The sequence below is a fragment of the Miniopterus natalensis genome, chromosome 19 (genome assembly GCF_054644295.1).
Source record: "Miniopterus natalensis isolate mMinNat1 chromosome 19, mMinNat1.hap1, whole genome shotgun sequence".
NCBI classification, from domain to species: domain Eukaryota; kingdom Metazoa; phylum Chordata; class Mammalia; order Chiroptera; family Miniopteridae; genus Miniopterus; species Miniopterus natalensis.
In genome coordinates, this window is record NC_142099.1 from 6,594,136 (window position 1) to 6,618,557 (window position 24,422).

The 24,422-nt window shown below is 44.3% G+C and overlaps 2 protein-coding genes across 8 annotated transcripts in view; one reads left to right on the forward strand and one right to left on the reverse strand.

The window, feature by feature from the left end:
* The window catches only part of CTTNBP2NL (CTTNBP2 N-terminal like), a 41,770-nt gene extending 21,046 nt beyond the window's left edge, over positions 1-20,724 (forward strand). For all 5 annotated transcript variants that reach the window (XM_016223331.2, XM_016223335.2, XM_016223332.2 and 2 more), the window contains 3 exons: positions 13,355-13,585; positions 15,483-15,590; positions 16,630-20,724. In XM_016223331.2, coding sequence (XP_016078817.1) covers positions 13,355-13,585; positions 15,483-15,590; positions 16,630-18,111 — 1,821 coding nt within the window. In that variant the 3' untranslated portion in view covers positions 18,112-20,724. The remainder of the gene's footprint in view (positions 1-13,354; positions 13,586-15,482; positions 15,591-16,629) is intronic.
* Positions 10,386-24,422, reverse strand: part of ST7L (suppression of tumorigenicity 7 like) — a 98,365-nt gene continuing 84,328 nt past the window's right edge. The window contains exons 15-16 of one of the 3 annotated variants that reach the window (XM_016223338.2): positions 14,400-14,551; positions 10,386-10,800 (exon numbers count right to left, since the gene is read on the reverse strand). In XM_016223338.2, coding sequence (XP_016078824.1) covers positions 10,743-10,800; positions 14,400-14,551 — 210 coding nt within the window. In that variant the 3' untranslated portion in view covers positions 10,386-10,742. Of the gene's footprint in view, positions 10,801-14,399; positions 14,552-18,341; positions 18,962-24,422 lie in introns of those variants that run through there. The other 2 variants (XM_016223336.2, XM_087827600.1) reach the window with 2 other exon arrangements.

Here is a 24,422-nt window from a genome sequence, read left to right on the forward strand (position 1 = left end):
ACCTAACATTGTTCCTTGGCCAAAAATGATCTCATTTTGATAGTTGATTTTTTGGAAGAACTTTTAGGATTGGGGTAGGTAATTTAGATCTTTGATAAAGATCACATGAACGTAAAAGCTAAAACTGAGAGAAGTCCAATTTCTGCCTGGATAAAAGAATTGGAAAATTAGGAAGCAAACAAACTTTATTTAGGAAATTGAATTAAAAGGTTTAAGATTTATATTCATAACCTTTACAATGAAATATGGTTTAGAAGGGAATCAGTGGTCATTTTGGGCCATGTTTTAATGTTTGTTATAGTTGAAATGGCTGATTTTTTTTTTATTCCTGCTCTCTCTGAGTCAAGTCCATAGGTGAAATCCTAGCTTTTCAAAAAAGACACATAAAAATAATTACTAGGCCCTCTACAAAATGATCAGCTAGAACATTCATGTAAGTGTGGCTGTTAAGAGCATGAGCTTTCAAATCAGGCCAACCTAGGTTTAAGCTCTGCCATTTAGTTGTGGTGATCTTAGACCACTTAGTGACCCTGGAAGCTTCATCTGTAAATTTGTATGGTCATTGTGAGGATCAAATGAGGTAGCAAAATGCTGATCAGGGTGCTCAGTGCTCGTTTACTGTGAGTTATTATTATTAGGACATAGGTTTTAAAGTCCATCCACATAGGAACAAGGTACATTCCTTAAAGCATACTGTGTTCCCTAATGCTGTAATTGCCTGGCCATAAGAAAGGTGAATCTTTAAATCTCCGTTAATCAGCAGGGCTTTTGTGTTAGCTTGTTTTTATGGGAATTGATGGTTTGGGGTTGATCCATCCCCTCCCCCCACAACCAAAAGCAGGTCTTGTGAGACAGCTGGCAGGGTTACGGGTGCACTCTGGGGCATGAAACACATGTCATGTTATATTACCCTCTCTCTTTATAATGAAAACAGGAAATACAGGGACAGTGTGGAAGCCTTTTTAGAACTGATTTTTTTCCATTGACTTTTTATTTCTCTGTGTTTGATTTGGCATTGTTTTATATTTTGGGTTTTTTTTTAGAACAGCTTTAATGAGGTTTAATTGATATACAGCAAGCTGCATGTAATTAACAAGTACAAATTGATGTTTTGATGATATATGTATTCCCCGTGAAACTGTTACTACAATCAAGATAATGAACAGATCCATCACTCAGTATAATTATCGTGACATCCACCCATCCTATTGTATTAATATTGTATTCATTCCTTTTTGGGTTCAATCCCTGGTCAGGGCACATACAAGAATGTGCCCTTGTAATGTTGTATACCTTCCTTTTATTACCGAGTAGTGGTCCAGTGTATGGATGTACCATAGTTTGTTTTATCTGTTCATCTGTTGATGAACATTTTTATTGCTTCCAGTTTGAGACTTTTAAAAATATAGCTGCTCTGAACATTCATATACCAGGCTTTATGTGGACATGTGCTTTCATTTCTTTTGGATAAAGGCCTAGGAGTGGAGTGGCTATACTGTATGGTAGATGCATGTTTAACTTTTTAAGAAACTGCCAAACTGTTTCCCAAAGTGGTGTACCATTTCACATTCCCACCAGCATGTATAAGAGCTCCAGTTGCTCTACATCCTCACCAACACTTGGCATGGCCAGTCCTTTCATTTTAGCCCCTAATAGGTGTATCATATTTATTGCAGTTTTATTTGTAGCTCCCTATTGATGAATAATGCTGAGCAGCTTTTGTGTACTTCTTTCCCATCCGTGGTGTCCTCTTTGCTGAAGTGTTTGTTCAAATCTTTTGCCCGTTTTTTAAACTGCTTTAAAAAATTACTTGCTTTCTCATTCATTTTTGAGCATTCCTCCTATCTCTGGATGTATGTCCTTTATTAGATTCACGCCTTTCCCCCCAGCCTACGGCTTGTCATTTCATTCTCAGTGGTATCTTCTGATGAGCATAAGGTTTTCATTGGGATGACATCCAGTTTATTAATATTTCTCTTACGGATTTTGCTTTCAGTGTCACGTGTAAGAAATCTTTACCTAAACCAAGGTCAGAAAGGTCCTCTCCTGTTCTTTTCTCTAATTTTATAGCTTTAACTTTTACACTTAGGTCTATGATACAATCTCAGTTAATTTTGTTAAGAGGGTACAACATGTGGATCAAAGTCCTTTTTTCCCCTTTGCATATGGATATTCAACTGTTCTAGCACCATTTGTTGAAATGACTGTCTTCCTCTGTAGACTGGCCTTGGCACCTTCGTCACAATCAGTGTCTCGTGAATTTGTGGGTTTATTTCTGGAATCTCTGTCTCTGCTCCATTGATCTATTTGTCTTTCTTGATGCGAGTACTGTATTGTCTTAATTACTGCGGCCTTAGAGTATTAAAAGCAGGTAGTGTTAATCCTCCAACTTGTGTTGTTGCTTTAAATTTATTGATTTGAGAGAGAGAGGTGTTAATTTGCTGTCCCACTTATTCATGCATCATTGACTGATTCTTGTATGCACCCTGACCAGAATTGACCCAAAACCTTGGCTTATCGGGACATCCCTCTAACCAACTGAGCTACCCGGCCAGTGCAAGTTGTGTTGTTTTTTAAAGTTGTTTTGGTTGTTCATGGTCCTTGATGTTTCCATATAAATTTTAAAATCAGCTTGCCAGCCCAGCTGGGCATGGCTCAGCGGTTGAGCATTGACCTGGGATCCAGGAGATCGCCGTTCGATACCTGGTCAGCGCACATGTCCGGGTTGTGGGCTTGATCCCCAGTTGGGGGCGTGCAAGGAGGCAGCCAATCAATGACTCATCATTGATGTTTCTATCTCTCTCTCCCTCTCTTTTCCTCTCTCTGAAATCAATAAAGACATTAAAAAAAATTTTTTTTAAATAAATAAAATCAGCTTGCCAAGTGCATTTTGTCTTCCTTTCTTTCCTTTTTATGAGGGCAGCTAGAAATAACCTCTGATTAATCCCGCATCACAAGGCTAACACGTGCAAGGGAGACACAATAGGAGGAAGTCAAAATAACAGGAATAAGCCGTTTCCCCTTTCTCTTTGTTTTGGTTTCAGGCTGAATGAATGCAGTGAAATTCCCCACTGCTGGTCATCTTTCTGAAGCCTCTCGCCAACTCCTAGAGAGCTGTGTGCTTTCAGGAGGTAGCATTTTACACACAGATCCCTCCTTTCTTTCCCCGAAGGCATGAGAGGCAGAGAGCCCAGGAGGATGTCTCTTAAATGAGGAATGTGCTTATTCCTTTGGTACCTTGAGCCCCTAAATGCCACCTTTGTAATGTGAACAGTGACAAGCGATAAAAAGTTGTGTTATCTCAAGTAGCTGATAGCAGACAATTATTTTTAAGAGTTAGCTGTTTGCCCTGGCCAGTTTGCTCAGTGGTTAGAGCGTCAGCCTGGGGACTGAAAGGTCCAGGGTTTGATTCCGGCCAAGAGCATGGACCTCGGTTGTAGGCTTCATCCCTGGCCCTGGTCGGGGCTCATGCACGAGGCAACCCGTCGATGTGTCTCTCCTGCATTGATGTTTCTCTCCCTCCCTTTTGCTGTCTCTGAAAAGCAGTGGAAAAAATATCCTTGGGTGAGCATTAAAAACAAAAGAGTCAGCTGTTCTATACGGGGCTCAGTGTTCTCCTGATTGGAGCGGAGATGCTTAATTCCTTAAGCACACGGCCCTCTTCATAAACACGCGGTTTATAAACAGCCGTACTTATACCCAGCTTCTTTTTCTTCTTTTGGCTCTTTTCTGCCAAGGTCCCCGCCCCACTGACCCGGGTGCTTCCCTCTCACGGATTTCACTGCTCTCCCCAGCAGACCCTTGAGGGAGCACCTGCCCTTCCCAAGGGAGCCCAGGGGAGAAAGAAGGGAGGGTTTGTGAGACCTGTTTCTGGCTTCACTGGTTGCAACGGTTTTTTTCTACTATGCACACTGTTCTTTGTCTTATTTGTCTTACTATATCTTGGAGAATGTGACACAAAGACCAGTCAGTCTTTAATGGTTGTGTAGAATTCTATTGTATAGTCAGACCATTTGTTAGAAATATAGTGTGAGCAGTGGGAGAGCAGGAAGCTGAACTGTCATTACTTCTAAGTAGTTTATACTTTTCACATAATCTGTGTTAATTCTAAAATATAAAGGAGTGTAGACAAGCATAGCATGCCTAGGAAGGGCATGATCTTGTTACTTCCATATCCCTGATTTTTTCCCCAAAAAAGCAAAAAGTCAATTTTTCGCTTATTTTCAAATTCTGCTTTTGTACAGGATACCTAGCAGATCCTGTCACGGGTCAGGGACTCATTAATAAAGCTGACATGCATATGAGCAGCTACATGATTAAATTTTCAAGAAACTATTATCATAGCAGGAGACCTGCAACCCTCCAAAAGTATCTTTCCTGTTTTCAGTTTCATACCTTTAGTTCGTAATATCCCATCATTTGACAACAGCAAAGAGTAGCTTCTGCCTCAGAAAGCCAGCTGTGCCCAGTGAGTTCTAAGAATGCATAACCTAAAAAAATTTTTTAAATCTAATTCAATATCGAATGTGCTGCCTAGAAATGAATACGTGGTTGTGTTAAGTTCAGAAGTCTCTGTTTCTACTGATTGGAAACTTCATACATAGAACGTCTCACATTATTGTACCCAGTACATTTTCTGTCTTTCTTTTTTTCACTAAATGTTAGCACCATGAGGGACAGTCTTGTTCAGCTCTGCACCCCAAGTACCTAGAACCTAGTGAGTTCTTTAGAAATGTTTTGTCGCCCGGCTGGGCGTGACTCAGCAGTTGAGCTTCGACCCAGGATCCAGGCGATCAGGGTTCGATTCCCAGTCAGGGCACATGCCCGGGTTGCGGGCTTGATCCCCAGTCGGGGGCGTGCAGGAGGCAGCCAGTCCATGACTCTCTCATCATTGATGTTTCTATCTCTCTCTCTCCCTCTCCTTTCCTCTCTATGAAATCAATAAAGATATATTAAAAAAAAAAAAAAAAAAAGAAATGTTTTGTCATATGAAAGAATAAATACAGGACCTTTAAGTCAAACTTGAATGTGTTCGAGGCTCAAAATAGATCGCCATTTATTAATCCATATTTTTTAGAAAAGGGGTTTAACGATAGTAGTATAGTTTCATAACTTTTACTGTTGTTGATGGTTTACTCAGTGACATTCTCTACCTGCCACCCTGTGCTGAGAAGGAACAGTTTGTTCTTCTGACAGGAAACCTTTGCTTTGTGCTGTTTCCACGTTTGTAGTAAAAGGTACCAAGTAATTGGGATGTGGACCTTTGTTCACTATGTATTTGCATTTGTCCAAAAAAAAAATCAAAGATCATATTTTAGTTTTCAACTGACATTTTGCCTCGGTGTCCTTTCCTTTCTAACTGGGATGCGGTCACCTGCGTTTCCTGCCTGGTTAGTGATGGGAACTTTGGGAACACTGGAGAAAATAGTAGTTTTTTGAAGAGTACAATACTGCTTGTCTTTTTTCATCTACCTAGATATGTACAAAAAATACTGTTTCCCAGACTATTCAGCTAAGGACCTCAGTGGGCATCTGTCTAAATGATACCTGCTCTCTGTCTTTTAGAATGTATTTGCTGCTCCCGTCTCTCCAATGTTTGTTTTTGTTTTAGGCTTTCACACAATCTCCATCAGCTCCCCCTTCCTCTGTTTGCTTTCTAAGTTGACATGGGGTTGTTCTGTTACTGTGTCGTCATAGATATTCTGTTCTACCGTTTGTCTTTAGGGTGTGATTAGCACTGCCTTGCTGTTTGCCTGCCCTGACATCTCGCTCTTGCTGTCGCTGTGGTGTGGCTGTCCAAACCACACGGGTCCTCTGTTTTCACTCTACCCTGTCTCTGTGTAGCCCTGCACCCCCTCTACCCTGCTGACTCCTTGCTCCTGGTTACTTAAAAACCTGAATGTGAACACTTCTTCTCAGCCAAGCAAGGGACCCTCCTCCCAGGACCTCACATTTGAATAGCCTGTTTCCTGCCATGTTTTGTTGAAGTATCAGGCTGTTTGTAATGGAGGGATCTTGCTTGAAACAAATGTTTAGAGTCAAGACCCATCCCACAATTACACATCTCCCTCCACAGAATCCTGATGGGGGAGGAAGATATCCCTTCACATTTTACTGTGAGCTCTTTGTAATATTTTAATCTTGAGGTTCGTTTCTGTGCTGTTACTACTTAGTGAGCGAAAGAGCCTGCGCACGTCACTGGTAAAGGAGGTTTTTCAGGTTGTAGTTACTCCAAGTATCACACACAGCTGCAGGCTGCAGGCTGGGTCTCTCTATGGACTTCAGAGATGGTGTGGACTGTGTGCCCCCCAGCCTTGTGGTGTTTCCTGTGATTCATTAAATTGCTGATAGTCCCATTTATCTGCCAGAGCCCGCCCACTTCCAGGGCTGGCCTTTTCCTTCCTTTTCCTTATGAGTGTAAGATCTGAAGCTTAGAAAGTTCTGACCAAACAAACTGTACTTGGTGTTCCTCTAAACATGAATGATACTGTTTCAAAAACATTTACCAAGCAAAGCCAACTTGTTTATTTCTGCTGTTAGGCCTTAGACTCATCTGGCAAATAACTGTTCAGCTCCTTGGGAGCAGAGGACAGAATCTTACTTTAGTTAAATCACATCTCCAGGTCCTCGCCTGTGTCATTTAGCATACTTAGTACCTAGCAAGTTGAGTGTTCAGCAGAAGCATCCAAAGGATGTGCCCTGTGGGTCATCCATAGTCCAGAAAATTTTCCCTGACTTCAGCAGTGGTTGTCTAACCCTGATAACACAGAGAGGTTTTGATTTGTTGGTTTGTTTATGTTGTATATTTGATGTTAGGCTGAACTTCTAGTTTGCAGACTTTTATCACATTTGTTAGTTTAAAATAATTATACTGATGATCCCTGTTACTTTTAGTTTTTACATATTTGTTATGGCTTAAACTGTTTAAAATCATAGATTCAGGAGTCAGACTTTTGGGTTCTTCATTCTATTCTATTGTTTTTCATTTGGCGGGGACACATAGTGAAAACTAGATACGGCAGGTGTCAACTCTCATTTTAAGAGACATGTTGTCTCCTGAATAAGAGAGGTTAGGACCTAATGCGTCATTAAAAATTGTACTTAAAATCCTTAATTTATGTGGAGAGCATTAATTTGTTCAGGACTAGTTGAATCCCTTACACATTTTTTCCCACCTCAAAAAGCTGTAGACCCAGTCCACAGAGTCTATGTAACTTTTTTCAACCACATATACAGAAAAAAATAGACCAAAAAACCCTCAACACATTTTACCAGAAGTTTCCACAGGGCTCTTTGGAATTTGAGTGTTGAAGTAGCCACATCATGCTGTTTACCCACATTCTCTTCCTATCAACAAGCACCCCACTAGCTAGAAGCACCACACTTGTAGCTATTTGTACTAAACTTCCAAAGAATTTCGTGTATTCGAGTCAAATAATAATAAATGATCATCTGTTCTTATGTAAATAATTGCTTTTAGAAATATCTGTGGATGCAAACCGACTCCAAAAGGAATCTCTGAAGCTCATTCTATTCAGTCACTGCTGAATGTATAAATTGATGTTACCTTACGTGATTATATTAAGTAAATCATAGATTTTACTAACAGCGAAATATACCTAATAAAAATGATGAGAGTAAGGAGAGGCTGAGACATCAGGAAAGAGGCTGAAAAGTGAGCATCTGTGAAGTGTCTTGGGCATCAGGCAAAATAAAAGATGCAGGAAGAAGGAGTAGGTACGAGGAGTGCTTTTCAAGTTGCTTGTAGTTTAGGCAGGAAGAAAAAAGGTAAATGGGAAATGTTTACTCGTAATGCAAGAGATAAATGAGCACATTGTGTAGAATGTCACACAGCTGTTCGGGACTGACTGCTAAATGAATAGGTAGTTATTGGTTTATCCAGGTTCCCGAAATATTTTTAGTGATGTATTACTTTGGAGTTATCTGGGAATTGGTGGATTTTATTTTGCTTTTTAAATGAAGATTTCGTGCCTTGATCCAATTTTACAGAATCTTACATCTGCAGGGGTGAGTTTCATCATTGGGTCTAAAATAAAGGAAAAACCTATATTCTAAACTTGGTTATTAAATAATAGTGTTAACTATGTGCCAGGCACTACAGGAAGCATTTTACACTACTCATTTAATTTTTATAACAATTCTGTAGGTAGATTGTTGCTCTCATTTTACAGATGAGGAATCAGAAGCACAGAGAAGGTAATGGAATTGCTAAAGGTAACACAGATAGAAAGTAGTAGAGCCAAGATCCAATCCCAATTCTTTTGGATTCTAGAGCCAAACTTATTAAATAGATAAACACATTAAAAAGGCTAGATTTGAGAATATAGCGTTTATGGGTAAGTGGAAGGAGCACTGACTTTCAGTAACATATTAGAAATACTTGTGAAATCATGAAAATATTCGCTTTTTACTCCCATGTTAAATTTTGTACCATTTTTCAAATATTAAAGTTCAGTTTAAGTGAGGTGCAATCCTATTTTATCAATTGTAAAACATTAAAATCAGCAAGTGAGAAGGAATTTCCAGAACAAAAGGTATCCTTGTAATGATATCATTTTTATCCAGAACGGTTGCTTTATTTCCTGTTCAGGCAGCTCTATTTATAGTTTATCAAGAACTCCAGGATCTAAATTATTTGAACATTAATAGATTCAGCTTGTGTGTGAAAAGGATTCCTTTGAACATGCCTTTGGTGCCATTAACAAAACCATCTTGGAATCATGCTCTTTTGTCTTTCTGATCTCTTACATAGAGCTTCTCATACTTTTAAAGACACACAGTTTATATTGCTGATTACTTTTTAAAGTATCACTTCAGAATTTGCAGTAAATGGCAAAGATACATTCTAATCCAGTTATGGTAGCAGCCTGAGTCTTGAAAATGAAGCCTTACATTTGAATATAAATCTCAAGTAAATGGACCTGATTTCTTCACCTTTAGACATGGAACCACTTTTCCTGTTGGTGATTGTTGTCCACAGAATAAAGAGATTAACTGCCCTGGCTGGGTACTCATTTGGTAAAAGCATCATCCTGATAGGCCAAGGTTTGCAGTTTCAATCCCCCATCAGTCAATGAATGCATAAATAAGTGGAACAACATCAATAAATATATATTTTTTTAAGTTATATAATTCCTACTTTTAAAAAAAAAATTTTTAAATAGAGATTAATTTCCTATAACAGTATAAATAATATTGGGACTGCTTCATGTTTCTTTTTGGAGTTTGTCATAGCAAAGCTGACAGTTTTGGAGAGCAAGCATGGCAGACACCAAGGGTATTATGTGGTTTATGTGAAGCTCTCGTAGTGGTGTTTCATTCAGTGGGGACAGTAAAAGTAAATGAGTACTGGACGACGACTGTGTTTTGCTGCTGTAGTAACACCCTATGTAATCGAATCTGTCTAACCAGCCCATTATTTCCCTGTTGTCTGAAATTAAAGAGCATTATGTTTTCAGACAATGTAGGAATTTCTGTGCAATTAAAGCATATGTTGTCGCTGAAGTGAAAATGATGAAATTACAAGAAATTGATTGGTTTCAGCTGTATAACTGAATTGCTTCCCCAAGATCATTTATAATTTTCTAATAAAATAGCTGAAATACCATTAAAGTATTAAAACTCAGCCTTGACAGTTTTTACCAAATTTTCACCTGAGATATAAATAGCGGTAGCATATTGAGTCACTCATCTGTGGCAGCCAGGCCTTCAAGGTGGCCCCCAATGACCCCACCTCCTGATAGTCACACCTTTATGTATGTGGTCCTCTCACATTTACCAGGGTTGGTCTGTGTGACCAACAGAGTACTTCAGAAGTGATGGTGTGTCACTGTAAGATTGTTATAAATGACACTGGGGCTTCCGTCTTGGTGTTTCTCTCTCTCTCTCATCACTTACTCTGTGGGGCACCAGAACACGCAAGGAACCAAGGCCTCTGCCTAGAGCCACACGAGTAAGCTTGGAAGTGGACCCAGCAGCCCTAGTCTACCTTCTGATGATTGCAGTGCTGGCCAGTGAGTGGCTGGACTGCAACCTCCTGAGACCCTGAGCCAGAACCACCCAGCCCAGCCCCTCCCAGATTCCTGACCTTCAGAAACTATGAGAAAAAAAGCATTTACTGTTTAAGCTGCTGAATGTTGGGGTAGTTTGTTATGCGGCAATAGATAATCAATGGCCCCCTCTGGCAAAGCTCTTCTGTTCTTCAATTCTTAACACCAGTTTTTGGTTATTGTCATTGTCATTATTTGTGCTATTAAACTGCTCATCCATACAACTCACCTGACTGAGGCTAAGTTGGTTGAAAAATACTGTATTCTGTCTCCCATTTTCCGATCCAGTGTTTGGTATAATAAATGCAGACCTTGAATTCCCTTTTCCCATATTAGAATGTATTTAAATGAACTGTTTTGTGACAAGGAGGCTTTTTAAAATTATTCCGCAGATTCTTTTCATTTATGTGCAAAGCCACCAATTTTGTACAACTTGTAATTACTGTGCAAGTGATTGTGGAATTACTGTGAGACTTCAAGAGAAAACAGACAGCTTAACAACTGTCTCAGAGGTCTGGGACCTCACCAAACAAGCTCCTCATCCACTACTCATAACTCATGGTGCTTATTAATTATACAGGGTAATAACAGTGTGGGTTTAAAAAGTCATATTTTTCAGGATTAGTTAACTATATGCTCAAACCTGAGAGACGGTTTTCAGCAGATCTAACGTCAAGGTCCTGAGTTGTATCCCCAGCTGCTGCTCTCGTCCCTCTTTCTCCATGGTGTCCTGAAAAAGAAAGGTCATAAAAATATTCAGGTTTACGGGGTATTTTTGTGGGGGGCAGGGCAGTTGCCCTACTAAACCAATTTCAGTGCCAATAATCATTCCTTTGCCATCGCTAATCACGCAGAAATGGTAACCATGAATAAAAAATGAGACAGAAAAGTGGAATTTCAACTTCTTGAAGTCTTTTTTCCCCTCTTACTTACTTTGTCCAAGCATTTTTTTAACCATGGATTTGCCTTAGGACATTAATAGCTATAAATAGAAGATACTTTCATTGAATCCTAGGTTATCAATCTCATCTCTTTATACTTGAACATAAAGAAACATGTTCTTGGTGAAAGGAAAACATTGATGAGTCCTGGATTGTTTGACACTATTGCTTTTTAAAATGAAACTGAAGCCCTGGCCAGTGTGGCTCAATTGAAGTGTCTCCCATACACTGAAAGGTCCTGGGTTCGGTTCCTGGTCAGGGCACATACCCAGGTTGCAAATTCAATCCCTGGTTGGGGGCACATGTGGGAAGCAACCGATATTTCACTCTCATGTTAATGTTCCTCTCTCTCCCTCCCTCCCTCGTACTCTCTTGCTAAAATCAACTTTTTAAAAAATGTGTGCCCTGCCAGCCAGCTGTCGCTCAGCGGTTGAGCATCAACCTAGGATCCAGGAGATCGTGGTTTGATTCTCGGTCAGGGCACATGCCCCGGTTGTGGGCTCGATCCCCAGTCAGGGGCGTGCAGGGGGCAGCTGATTAATGACGACTCTCTCATCATTGATGTTTCTTTCTGTCTCTCTTCCTCCCTGTGAAATCAGTTAAAGATATTTTTTTTAAAAAAAGTGTGTCCTTAAAATTAAAAAAAAAAACAACTGAAAACTAGCTTTTTCTTAACTCTCACCATGATTTTGAAATATAATAAAATATAAATAGGCAATTCAGGAATTGGTCTTTTCTCCATTCTAAATGGACCAGCGCTTATTTTGAAATTTTACTGAAAATTTCCTTTTTAATTTGGAACTGAAAAAAAAAGGATTCTATCTGTGACTCTGTCTTTCAAGTCCCTCCCCCCTTTAACCTATTTCCAGTATACAAACATTTTCCAGAGACTCCAACAATGTCATCTTTCGGTCAAGGCAGAAGTAAAACACAGTGCTTCTAGCTCTGCATTGAACATTTGCAAACTGATACCAACACAAATTAGTAGCACAGGCTGTGATTCCTGGGTCTTGAACTTGGACATTTTAAGGAAAAAGGAGGCATCAGATTTTCAGCACTGAAACTTCTTTGTTAAAGAAACCCCATGCTTTATTTCATTAGGGTTGTTTGTTTTAAGCATAGCCATTGAATTGTGAATTTCCCTTTCAGATGGGTTCCTATTTGTGAATGGTAGTTATAAGAAAATATAGCTCCTGATGAAAACTTTTAATTGATCAGTGACAGTAACTTTCGTAACTAGATTTGAAAGTTTAAATTAATATGGTACTTTGCTGTGATTTTTGAGAAAGTTTTTTCAATGCTATGTTAACACTTTTTGTAAAAATGTCTCAGGAAACTTTAATGTCTGTGTGGTAAAGTAATTGCTAAGGTCGCTCTGTCCGCCTGCACATAGTATATGGTGATGCTCCTATGAAGTAGTACTTCAGGCCCTTCCCATCAGAAATGAGAGAAGCAGGAGGCTTGAGAATATCTTTCCACTCCCTTCCTGATCCTTAGACCCAACTGGACACCCAGGCCCAAAGGCCGAGACCAGACTCCAAGCACCAGCCTGCACTCCCTGCTCCTCTCTCATCCTGAAAGCTCACCACCCCTGCAGGCGCAGAGAGGATGGAAGGTAGCGGCTGAGCCACCTGTAGCAGAGACTAAAGAGGGGGTGGGGTTTGGCAGCAGGTAGGAGGGATTTGTCTGCACCTCTAGTTGCAAGTATCTCTGCCCTCTTGACCCACCAACTGGGTGAGGTTCCGTATGTACAAATCACAGGGATTCCTGGGTTATAATGTGAACCATTCTTAGCATGCTTTACTTATCTACAGCCACCTTGATAAGTCTCCAAATATGTCAACTCACAGTTTTCATGCTTGGCATATTTTAGAAATGCAAGTGCTATAATCTGTGGGTAATATAAGCATCATAAGCAGAGGCAGTGAGTGTGGGGCTTCAGGGCACAGACTTTAGATTCAGGCTGCCTGGGTTTAAATCCCCGTGTGACTACTTGCTAGATGAGGAACCTGGAGCAGGTTACCTGACCTCTCCGTAATAGTTTTCTCAGCTACAAAATGGAGGTGATATCACTACCTGATAGGGTTGTAAAATTTAAATAAGTTAATGTTAATATAAATGCTGAGAACAGTGTCTGATACGTAGTTAGCTCTTTATAAGTATTTGACCTCGTTACTATTATACTGTGCCCCCATTCTGATGTCGTTTCTACATCTAGGTGGCCCCATCTGATTTGTAGGCAGGTTATATTCAAACTAACCCACCACCTTTAATGTATAACTGCTAGCAAATTCCCCTCTTCAATCGTTTTCAAAAGCAAAATGCAATTGTTTTCTCTTCCAGGCCCAACACAGAGATACGTTCATCGAAGAACGCTATGGGAAATACAACATCAGCGATCCCCTGATGGCGCTGCAGAGAGACTTTGAAACGCTGAAGGAAAAGCAGGAAGGCGAAAAGCAGCCAGTGTGCGCCAGCCCCCTGTCCATCCTCAGGGCGGTGATGAAGCAGTGCAGGAACATGCAGGAGCGGATGCTGTCCCAGCTGGCTGCCGCCGAGAGCAGGCACCGCAAGGTGGGCTCGCCTGCCGACGCGGGCCACGTAGCTCTTGGGGAGACTTTATAAATAATGCCTGACACTCCTTGTCAGCTGCCAGTTTTCACAGTCAGTCAGTCAGAGGTTCCACAGGTCTCAAACAGCCCCTCGGCTCACCGAGGAGCCAGGAGATAGGAAAGAAAACACAGGCTGATGCAAATGTTAAATTTAGGGAGTGTGCCAGACACGTCCAAGACAGCATTCCTTCTTGATAGGGCACTCCAAACACTTGGTATGTTTTTTCTGCTCTCAATCACTCAAACTTTGGCAACAAACTGGGGTGTGGCCAAGCTTGTGGCTAAAAGGAGCGTTCTCTGTTTGCTTACTTACGTGATAAATAGAAAGATTAACAGGTATTCGGGGAATGAGCCAGAGAGAGAGCATTTACCTGACTGTAAGCCATTACATTCTTTTCATTTATTTCTAGTGTTGAGTTTTGTTGCATTTTACTTCTCATGAAACCACATAAACATTCGCGAGGGTTGTTGACGTGTGTGTGTGGCTCTGGGTCTTACAGCCCTCGTTGGGAAGGCAAACCTGTGCTTTCCTCACCCCACTGGAATTCCAGCGCTTATGATGATACTCCCAGCCTTGTCGCTTACTGCTGAAATCTGGCCTGTAAAACATGCTTGGCTAGAATGTGCTTTTTTTAAAAAACCATTGACTTAGATTTATGCCAGCAAGGTGGGGTGGGGTGCGGGCATCAGCACAGTTGGTAGAAGCCACTCATTCTGAAACACGGGGTGAGCAGCTGCAGCTGGACGGGCCTTAGCTTACTTTTATGGTTACTTACCTGCCTTCAAGAGCCGTTTGCTTAAAACGCATCCAACAATGGCTTAGGCTCAGGTCTCGCCCGTGGATTTTCCGTCCCTTCACAGAGTCCAAATGAAAGGCCAGCGTGGAGGTTCTCAACGATGGATGGGCCTCAGATGTGTCACGATCTCCCTAAAAATATGCAGGATTCCAAAAGCTTATGCATTTTTATAGAAAATGAAAATTTACCTTTAATTGAATTCTCAAAGCTGTCCAAGACCCAGAAAAGTTTAACCTCTGGCCTACTACTGAAGTAACCTGAAGACATTTATGCCCCAACTTAAAATGTGTCAGTGGGTTTGAGTTAGTTGCCTCTAAGTGGGGAGAGGGCACATAATCCTCTAAGAAAGTCTTCACAGCATCCTGCTTTGGGAGGCAGGCCTTTTCCCACTTCAGACAGGAAGTCACTGAGCTGTGCTGCAGGGCTGCTGGCTGTCGAGCCCAGGGAAGGGGCAGCGTTGGGGTGATTTGTGGCTCTGGGTGATTGGGGAAAGAAAAAAGTTAGAAATAATTCCGAATTCCTTCATACTGTATTTCAGTGTAAGATTCTTTGAGTGATGTGGATTTTGTTATTTTACTTCCACCTCCCTTTTCTCTCCTCCCTACCATCTTCCCCAAACAAACATAACCCCCTCTCCTCACCCCATCCTCTGTCACATTTCCCGAACCCTGAGCCTGTCCATTCTGTGTCTTCGGAGGGTAACCTGGCTCGTGCCCGGGCAGCAGGTGCCTGGCTGCCCACATTGGTGTAGAATAAAGTTGGGATAAATAACTTCTGAGAAACACAGACTGAGCCAGGCTCGTTCTCTGTCCGCTACCGCCTCTCTGCAGTCCCGCCACTGCCAGGTCCCATAGCTCTCAGCCCCTCCCTTCCTCCCAGGTGCTACCTAAATTCCTGCCTGTCTGCTGAAGGCTGCGTGCTCCTGATCCCTCACCAGGCCCTGCCTGTCTGTCTGACTCTGAAACCGTCTTAGGCGCTTACTCAGAGGGCCAGTTAGTATTTATTGATTGCGTTTTAAGTGTGGTTCCCTGATATCTGGAAGTGATTTTTAACTCTCTATAGGTGATCCTCGACCTTGAGGAGGAGAGGCAGAGGCATGCCCAGGACACTGCAGAAGGCGACGATGTCACCTACATGCTGGAGAAGGAGAGAGAGAGGCTGACCCAGCAGGTAATCAGGGGCGGCCCACAGCAGCGTCCGCCTGGACCAGCGTTCCTCGGACACCGTGCTGTGGCCGAGTTGGTGTTGCTCTAGGAAAAGGGCTCTGTGGTCAGATACGCCCAGGAACTGCTGATTAAACAAAGTTAAGCCGTTTCTATTGCCAGTTTCTTAGACCCTTCAGCATGCAGAAGCACACTGCGTCTTCAAGAAAGGCAGGCTATTCTGGGTTCAGCAAATCTGTATTCATAAAACCTTTCTTGCTACAAATCACTCATTGTGGGACTGCTGTTCCGTAGATAGCCTGTGGGGAACACTAGCTTCGAACACTCAGACTTTTTCTGCCTTAGGACACCCAGTAAGAAATACATCTTACATCACAGCCCAGTTATACACACAGGCCTGACAGAAATATCATGAAATCGTACATAATCCTTACAGTACACGTCGGTGTTTCCTCTTCTACTTTATCTTTTAAAAGTTCTGGTCATGACTCACTCAGTTGGTTTCCCCATCCATTAATGGGTCTCAAGTGTGAAAAGTACTGGCTAAAAGGGTTCCTTCCCTTTAAATGGGGCTGGGAGGATGAGTGAAACAGACTGCGTCTGTATAAAAGCATGATTTACATGCAGCTACTGATGTCCGTCTGTGTGGAAGCCCAGAGTTACTGCGGAAGCTAGAGGCTCCGTCTCCGGCGGCTTTCATCACAGAGTCTCATTCACACGCTCCCCGCTCCCTGCTCTGTGTTCTGTTGTTTCTGATCCTCTGAACTTTCCACACACCTGAAACACGATGATATTTCAGATTCCCACCAGTAACCCTGAGGCTTTATAAGAACTCAAGGTGCCTCCTAAGTCATCAAAGAAAGATTAAGTTACAGTGTGTGCTTTTCTGCTGTTAGATGTTCTGACACTTTAGAACATCTGACCTCAGCACATGGCACATGTCATCCTGTGTCCCGAGGACAGCTGGCCAGGGCACTGTACTTGCAATACCTTTTCAGTATGTCTGTTTGCTTTCTAATCAAGATGTGTGGTGGCCTTTTTTCTAGTTGGAATTTGAAAAGTCCCAAGTGAGGAAGTTTGAGAAGGAGCAGAAGAAGCTGTCAGGCCAGCTGGAAGAGGAGCGCGCCCGCCACAAGCAGCTCTCGTCCATGCTGGTGCTCGAGTGCAAGAAGGCCAGCAGCAAGGCGGCCGAGGAGGGCCAGAGGGCGGGCGAGCTGAGCCTGAAGCTGGAAAAGGAGAAGGGCCGGGTGAGTGAGCTGGAGGAAGAGCTGGCGGCCGAGAGGAAGCGAGGCCTGCAGACTGAGGCCCAGGTGGAGAAGCAGTTGTCTGAGTTTGACATCGAGAGAGAGCAACTGAGAGCAAAACTGAACCGAGAAGAGAATCGAACCAAAACTCTGAAAGAAGAGATGGAAAGTCTGAAGAAGATTGTGAGGGATCTAGAAGCTTCTCACCAGCATAGGAGCCCTAATGAGCAATCAAAGAAGCCAGTGACCACGTCTAAAGGCACAGGGACTGAGCCTCCCAGGCTCATGTCTGTTTTCTGCCAAACGGAGAGTTTTCAGGCAGAAAGAACCCATGGGAGCGGTGTAGCCAAGATGACAGCCACTGGGCTGCCCGGCCCCACCACTCCTACTTACTGTTATGCAAAAGCCAATGGTCATTTTGACCCAGAGGTGCCAGCCACCAAGGAATCAGTTCTAGGCAGCAGTGTGGAAAACCAGGCGCCTCCTCGAGAGAAGTCTGTGGGCATGGCCCATGAGAAAGCCGTGGAGAATGGTGGGTGTGCCGGGGGAGGCGAGAGTCCTGTCCCAGGGCCGAGTCAGCTCCCGTCCAGCGGGAGCTCGCTGTCCCCCAGCAGCACTGCGTCGTCCTCTCTCACGTCCTCCCCTTGCTCCTCACCAGTGCTGACTAAGCGCCTGCTGGGGGCCTCGGCCAGCAGCCCCGGCTACCAGTCATCCTACCAAGTAGGGATCAACCAGCGGTTCCATGCAGCTCGGCACAAGTTTCAGTCCCAAGCGGATCAGGACCAACAAGCCAGTGGGCTGCAGAGCCCTCCATCCAGGGATCTGTCCCCCACCCTCATAGACAACTCGGCCGCCAAGCAGCTGGCCCGAAACACGGTCACGCAGGTGCTCTCCAGATTCACCAGCCAGCAGGGGCCCATCAAGCCCGTCTCACCCAACAGCTCTCCCTTCGGCACAGACTATCGAAACTTGGCCAACACTGCCAACCCAAGGGGTGACACCAGCCATTCACCTACTCCAGGGAAAGTGTCCAGTCCTCTAAGTCCCCTGTCTCCAGGGATCAAGTCCCCTACCATCCCCAGAGCCGAGAGAGGAAACCCTCCACCCATCCCACCCAAAAAACCTGGCCTCACTCCTTCCCCATCCACTACTACTCCACTGACCAAAACTCATTCCCAGGCGTCCTCTGTGACCGCCACAGAAGACCTTGCGAGCAGCTGCTCTTCCAATGCCGTTGTGGCCAACGGCAAGGATGTGGAGATACTTCTGCCAACCAGCAGCTAGTCCCTGGGGCGGGGGTCTCCACATGTGACATTCCAGCAGGTTTTGTCCAAGAGCCGGAGTCAGACCGTTGAGTCAGATCATATTATTTATTTTGACAGTAGCTGAAACCATCTGTATAATACATTTAGTGTATTCCACCTTTTTGTATTTTTTTAAGTAGAAACTGAGTAGTTGGGTTTTTATGACACCTCTTTGTACTAGAAAGCTAGAAGGACACCTCAGAGACGTCTCAAGCTCAGCAGTCACCATCGAGCTGTGATGGAGGGAGCTAACTGAGTACCAGGTGGTGACTCGCTGTCTATTTTGGGACTAGAATCACTCTCATTTTGAATTATGCAGAAGTGGTTCCTGCAGATTTTCATTCCAGATGAACATGTTTTAAAAGTGCCTGACAGAAGACCGCCCAATGAATGTGAGTCTGCAGCAGAAACACAAAACGGCTCGTTTAATTGCAGAAAATGAGACGGATCCTCTGTGAATTCTGAATGTCAAAAAACGAGCACTGCTTTAATCCTCTCTCGCTGTTTTTAATCCTAAAGCTGCATAAGTAGCGTGGGGATCCTAAAGGTGGGTGTGAGCTCGCCACCAATCAGAGCTGCTTAGAGCCCGTGAGAAGCCCTCCTGAGCATTAAGTAGCTGGGGTGCTGATTTTCTTGTACTCTTGAAAAATTAAGGCACCCCCAGTTTCCTGCATAAATTCCTGAATAGGATGAAGTCACATCTCCATTCAGAAAGTGTCTTCAGGCATCTACTGTTGAGTAAGGAGCTTCTGGTTCCGACTGCTGTTACTTGAATAGGAGCTGGTTACTCGTCCTGTGTAAAAGTTTTGCAACAGGATGAGATCTTTATTCTGTAATCAAAAAGCAATAACTTAAAATCCACTCTTTTAATATGAGTCAGAATTATAGGTTTGACCAAATTGTCACACGTATTCTCCAGGCTGCCAGCACTTGGTGTCTGTATCTGTGGAACCAAATTAACTTTTGCCTAAATGGAAGTATTCATATCCCTGTATAGATTCACACTCCTTTACATGTTTAACATACACACATTTAAACACAACTATTAATGTGATTATATCTTTGGAGTTTGCAGTATAGCATAAAGGATGAGTAAGAAATGCATGTTAAGATTACCTACCAAAGCAACTAGATGAGTTGGAACCCAGTCAGTCAAAGGAGCAATTGTGTCACAAGGGTGTGGGGGAAATTCCAAATGAAGTCAGGTCCTCAGATTCATGAAAAGGCAGAGCCAAACTAACCCCAGTGTCACAAAACTCAACTGGCCCCGTAAATGGGTGAGACGGGTCACTCAGTCCCGTGGTATAAGACAGCTGGGAGTGGTAGGAGGCATAGCAAACTGGAGTGCCCAAGCCCCATTTAAAGGCCTGTCCACTCCTGTTCAGTCCAGCTAAATGCTGGGCCAGGGTTACCAGCTCCTCAACTTTTTATAAAAGCCAAATTTTCATGAGAAACATTCTCATTTTTAAATATCAAGAACTGATTCAAGAAAAGTTTAAACACTGCTAGTTAAACACTTCTGCAGCTGGACTTAGTCCATGAGCTTCTGAGTTGCAATCTCTTTTGTTAGAAACATGTCACTTTCATCATGGCAAATTTGTGAGGACAAAAGCCTCCAGACTTTCCCACCTGTACAGCAAAGTCCGTAGAGTATAATGACCATCTCCCTCTCCCAGACGACTGCCCATAACCCGTCTCTGGTGTGGTGATATGATTTTGTGTCCACGGGGATGGACGTCACATACACGGTGTCCAGGGATGGTGTCCTCATGCATTCTCGTAGCCAACATCTACCCAGCAGCCCCTGACCTCCTGCTATCATTTAAGCCTATTTCCTCTTAATCCCATGAGTTGATGGGCAGGTGATGGAAATTAATGTAGAACTCACTGAGGAGCATATTGGTGTCTCCACAGCTTATGGTTTGATTAAAACCAATACTCAAAAATTAAAAGCTATTAATGCTCCAGGGAGTCTACCAGTGATGAAGGGAGTATCTTAAACTGCCCAAAGCAATCATGCACTGAGCTTTATTCCCACGCTTAGCCAAATGATGGTGTTGATGATAAAATAGCTGAACTTTCTAAATAGAGGGGCTAGAGTCCCAGAGTGTTATTACCTCTTGCTTTAAATGGTAATCTTAAAGGTTGCATTGTGCTCTTCCTTTGTCTTGGCATAGATATATATAGAGAGAGATTATGAGGAAGTTTATTTCTTAGGAAGTGCACTGAATAATGTATTTCTTTTACAGTGTAATATGGGGGTGGGGAAATGAAAAAGAAATGTGTATTTTTGCTAGTTGCCTATCTTCTGAGATAAATAAGCACAATACTGCGATGGATCCAGTAATCCAGTTAGGTGTTATAGATTAGTATTTAAGTTTGCCGTAGGTTGTGTGTGCTGAGTAAAAGTTCCATGATTCACAGTTTTGGTATTTAACCCATGTTGCAAAAGCTACATTTACTGGTCAATTATAACAGTGTGCAGCACATAGCACAGGCATTAACTAGCCATTAACATTTGTAAAGCAAATGCACCATGTACAAGTCTTCATCCATTTTTATAGCAGACTGCATTAAAACAAGTTAAATCATACTGTCTGGGGAAAAATAGTCTTGTTTGTACAAAGTAAAGAATGTTGCTCAACAGGGCCTGTTTTGTTCCGGGAAGAAGCAAGTGGAGTGGAGGGGAGCATTCGGTCACGGCTTTAAAACGCCAAATGAAGTCAGCGACCCATCCAGTTAGACCCCAAAAGGAGCTGGACGTTGGTTTTCTTTAGAATTTAGAGCTGGCAAAAGCCTTCCTGATACCAGTCTGTAATTTTTAAACCATTTGGAGGTTCTGGACCTTTTGAGAATCTAAGAAAAGCTAGACTCTATCCCTAGAAAAATGGATATGCTTGTATGCAAATTTGGCTGATGGCTTCACAGGGTCCAGGCCCTGAAGCCACCCACGATTCCTGTACCCTAACTTCAGAAGGCCCAGTCTTGCCCTGCTTCTCACTCTACCAGTGACTAATGCGCCCAGGTCTCCTGGTCCAGTGCTGTTGCTGCTACATTGTTAGTAAAGGCAAGCCGTAGCCAGACAAAAGCACTTGAAAATCCTTTGATGAACAAAAGTTTTTCAAACAGTGTGGATGTTTACATATCTTCAGTTTCCAGCATTTAAGCCAATTAATGATCATTTCAACAAACACTGGGCATTATCTGGTTTCTCATAACAGCCTGAGAGCAATGCTGCCTTGTCTGTGTGTTTTATAAAGAGGCTTTGGTGCTTAGTACTTGAAACAAAATTTCAAATGTCTTTTGAAACACTGGATGTGTTTTCATACCCATGAGTCAGAGGTAGGCAGTGAGCATTGGTCCACAGGAGTCACTTCACTGTAATTGCTATAAAACTATTTGAAAACATATATCCAGCCACCTGCTTGCATATCATGGCCAATTCTTTGGTAAAAGCAGAAGAGAAAGGAGGCAGGTAGTGGTTCCCAAACTTGACTGTGCTTCAGTATGACCTGGGAAGCCTGCTAAATATGCGGATTCCAGGGGATGGGCCTAGGGGCCCGCTGATGCCGGTAATCTGAGGATCACCTTCTGAGAAATAGTGACCATAGCCCTCACCAGTTAGCTCATTCACAGGGACTGTTCCTTGCCTTTGACCCAAGATGCTGCCTTAAGCTCCTGAATCTTTTTTGTCAGAAGGCAGTGATACTCCTTCAAGAGTGTCTATTTGGGTCGAGCGCGTAATGATTCCACACTCACATTACCTCACTAACCTTCACAAGGGCGCTGTAAGGTGGTATTGGCTCCGGTGTGTGGATGAAGTCATTGAGACCAGAGATTTATACAAGGCCCTTAGTAAGTGCCAGGGCCCGGACTTAAATCCCAGCTCTGCCCTTCCCACTCCCCTCCCCGGTTTCCCAAGTGAGAGTGTCCTGAGGGTGTTAGCTAATTCCAGGCCCTCTGGAGGTTTTGACTCCAGGCTAAGGTGCGGCTCTAGATAAGTGTCTGGGCAGATTCTCAGAGTGGAGCACCACACTGCTCCTCCCACTCACCCTAACCACCCTCCCCCAGGAGTGGGTTATCCGACCTAACCAGGAATTCCCCTCCAGCAACAGGTGTTCCTTAAACATTTAAGACAGAAACCAAGGCAGCAACTATGGGAAACAGTGCTGAAGAGTCTAGTTGGGAGAGGCAGAACATTAACACAGAAAGTTAGCTTAGATGACTCAAATAGCAGTGGGGTTAAAGTGCGCATGGGGTTACTGAAGGTGGTCCTGGCAAAGCAGTGGTGGGACGGGACACGGTGTCATGTGGCTCTGTCTACGCAGCTGAAGTGGTTGGCTCTGAGAAGTTACTGGAAGAGTCTCAGCAAGATTGGCTTTATCCCTGGGGTGTCACCTACTTAATTTGACAAGAGCCCTACTCATTAACCGAACATGGCGGACACCCAGGTCCCCTTCAGGAATGAAGGGTTATTTCCCTGGGACTGTGGCTACTGACAGCGAACTGACCAAGGTTACATCTTCCACGGACATATCCAAAGCCTGGCTGACGTGGAGTGTAAAGGCCTGGCCCCTTGGACCTAACCAAGGGAGTGCCCAAGGGTCCCCCCAGCTCCAACCCTGCAGGACAGGCTGAACCGCCGCTCAACTTTCCCTTCAGTCCTCTCCTTTCCCCTCCCCTGCCGCCCGCTGGGCCTGCGTGTGGATCCCTAGGGTACTTAGTCCGTGGTAAACCTGCAACCTCAGTCTCCATCTCCACTCGACTGTTCCCTTTGGTCACGGTCAAGCCCTCTAAAGGGGGGTACATGCACTTGCTGGGTAAGCTATTCGGTGCCATACTCAACTGGATATTTTATTTATGTTACTCCACTTACCAATACAACTATTCCTACCTGACCCATGGGGTAGTTAGGCTTCCTGGGGCACAGAAAATGGCCCGGGGTCCTGCAGCAGAGCAGGCTGCTTCAGTGGCACCACTGGAATTCAAGCCATTCAATTGACCTTCAAGTCCACTCTCCTCCCACTGGCCATACTGTAGCCTAAACTATGGGGAAACACATCCGGGGAGTTTAGAACGTTAGCTCCTTGCCAGCCGGGTACCTAGGCCCGAATCCACTAGTTAGCTCGCTAGCTTTTGAGACTTTCAGCTAGAAGCAGCTCCTCCCTCTCACCTGATTCTCCACGACGCCTGGGCACGGATCTCACCTGAGCCGCCCCACACTCCACACCTTGCCTCTGTCCACTGGCCTAGGGCTGTCTGCGCTCGTCGCCACAAAAATCCTGTCCTCATACCTCTGAACCGGTTGGACGGCTGAGGTGAGGCTGCTCCCCGGCTGGGCCTCCCTCCCGCTGTCTGTCTGTCCCGCATCTGCTCTGTGAAGCACTCACTCCTAAGGCAGCCTTTGCTCCCCAGGTGTGGACAAGGGAGTCACTGAAGCCATGAGCGTCTGTCCCGAGTCTGACCTGCCCCACCTGCCAGTGTGGGAGGGACACCTCCCCGTCCTGGGCGCAAACACACAGCTGTCCCAAAGGGCCTTTTTTATTCTGAAAAAACACCCTTCTCCGGTCTCTGCGTCTCTGCGGTGTCCCCCCCCCCCTTCGTCCCCGGCCCACCGGAGCCAAATCAAAGCCTTCCGGGACTGTGGGGCCTCGGCAGACAGGGCGTCCTCGGCGTGGCAGGGTGGCTGGGGGGGGGGGTGACCGCAGCACACAGGCCCCTTCTTCATCCCCAGTGAGCTTTCCCTCCCCTGAGTCTCGGTGAGTCAACACCACTGGGCCACACACAAGGCTCCTATTCAGGGCTCCCTTTCCTTCTGCTCTAACTCGGGTCCTGGCGTCTGTCTCTCTCATTCTCTGTTTAGGCCTCATTTGTGCATGGGAAAGCTCTGCCCCCTGCCCCTGCCCCTCGCTCCCCCCCCCAACCCTCTCCATTCCTTCTGGGAGCTCGCAGCCCCCGCAGGACAGAAACATGAAAGAAGGCGACCAGGACAGAAACGTCAAACTATTAAATACTCATTCACTACTCCCCTCTGCTGTTTGCAGACCCCTGAGCTATGCTGAGGACACCCCCCCACACGCGTGCTGCGCCTGTCTGTCTGTCTGTCATGCAGTGCGTTTGCTCAGCACCCACTCGTGCTGAAGGCTAGAATTTACAGCTTAAGGAGGAACAAGTTTGGCAGATGTGACATCTCAGGGCAGTGCGGGCGGGACGCAGCAGGTGCCCCACATGGGTGACGGGACCCCGAAGCATCTAAGAAGCTCAGCAGAGCAGGGAAATCTGTGGGTCTGG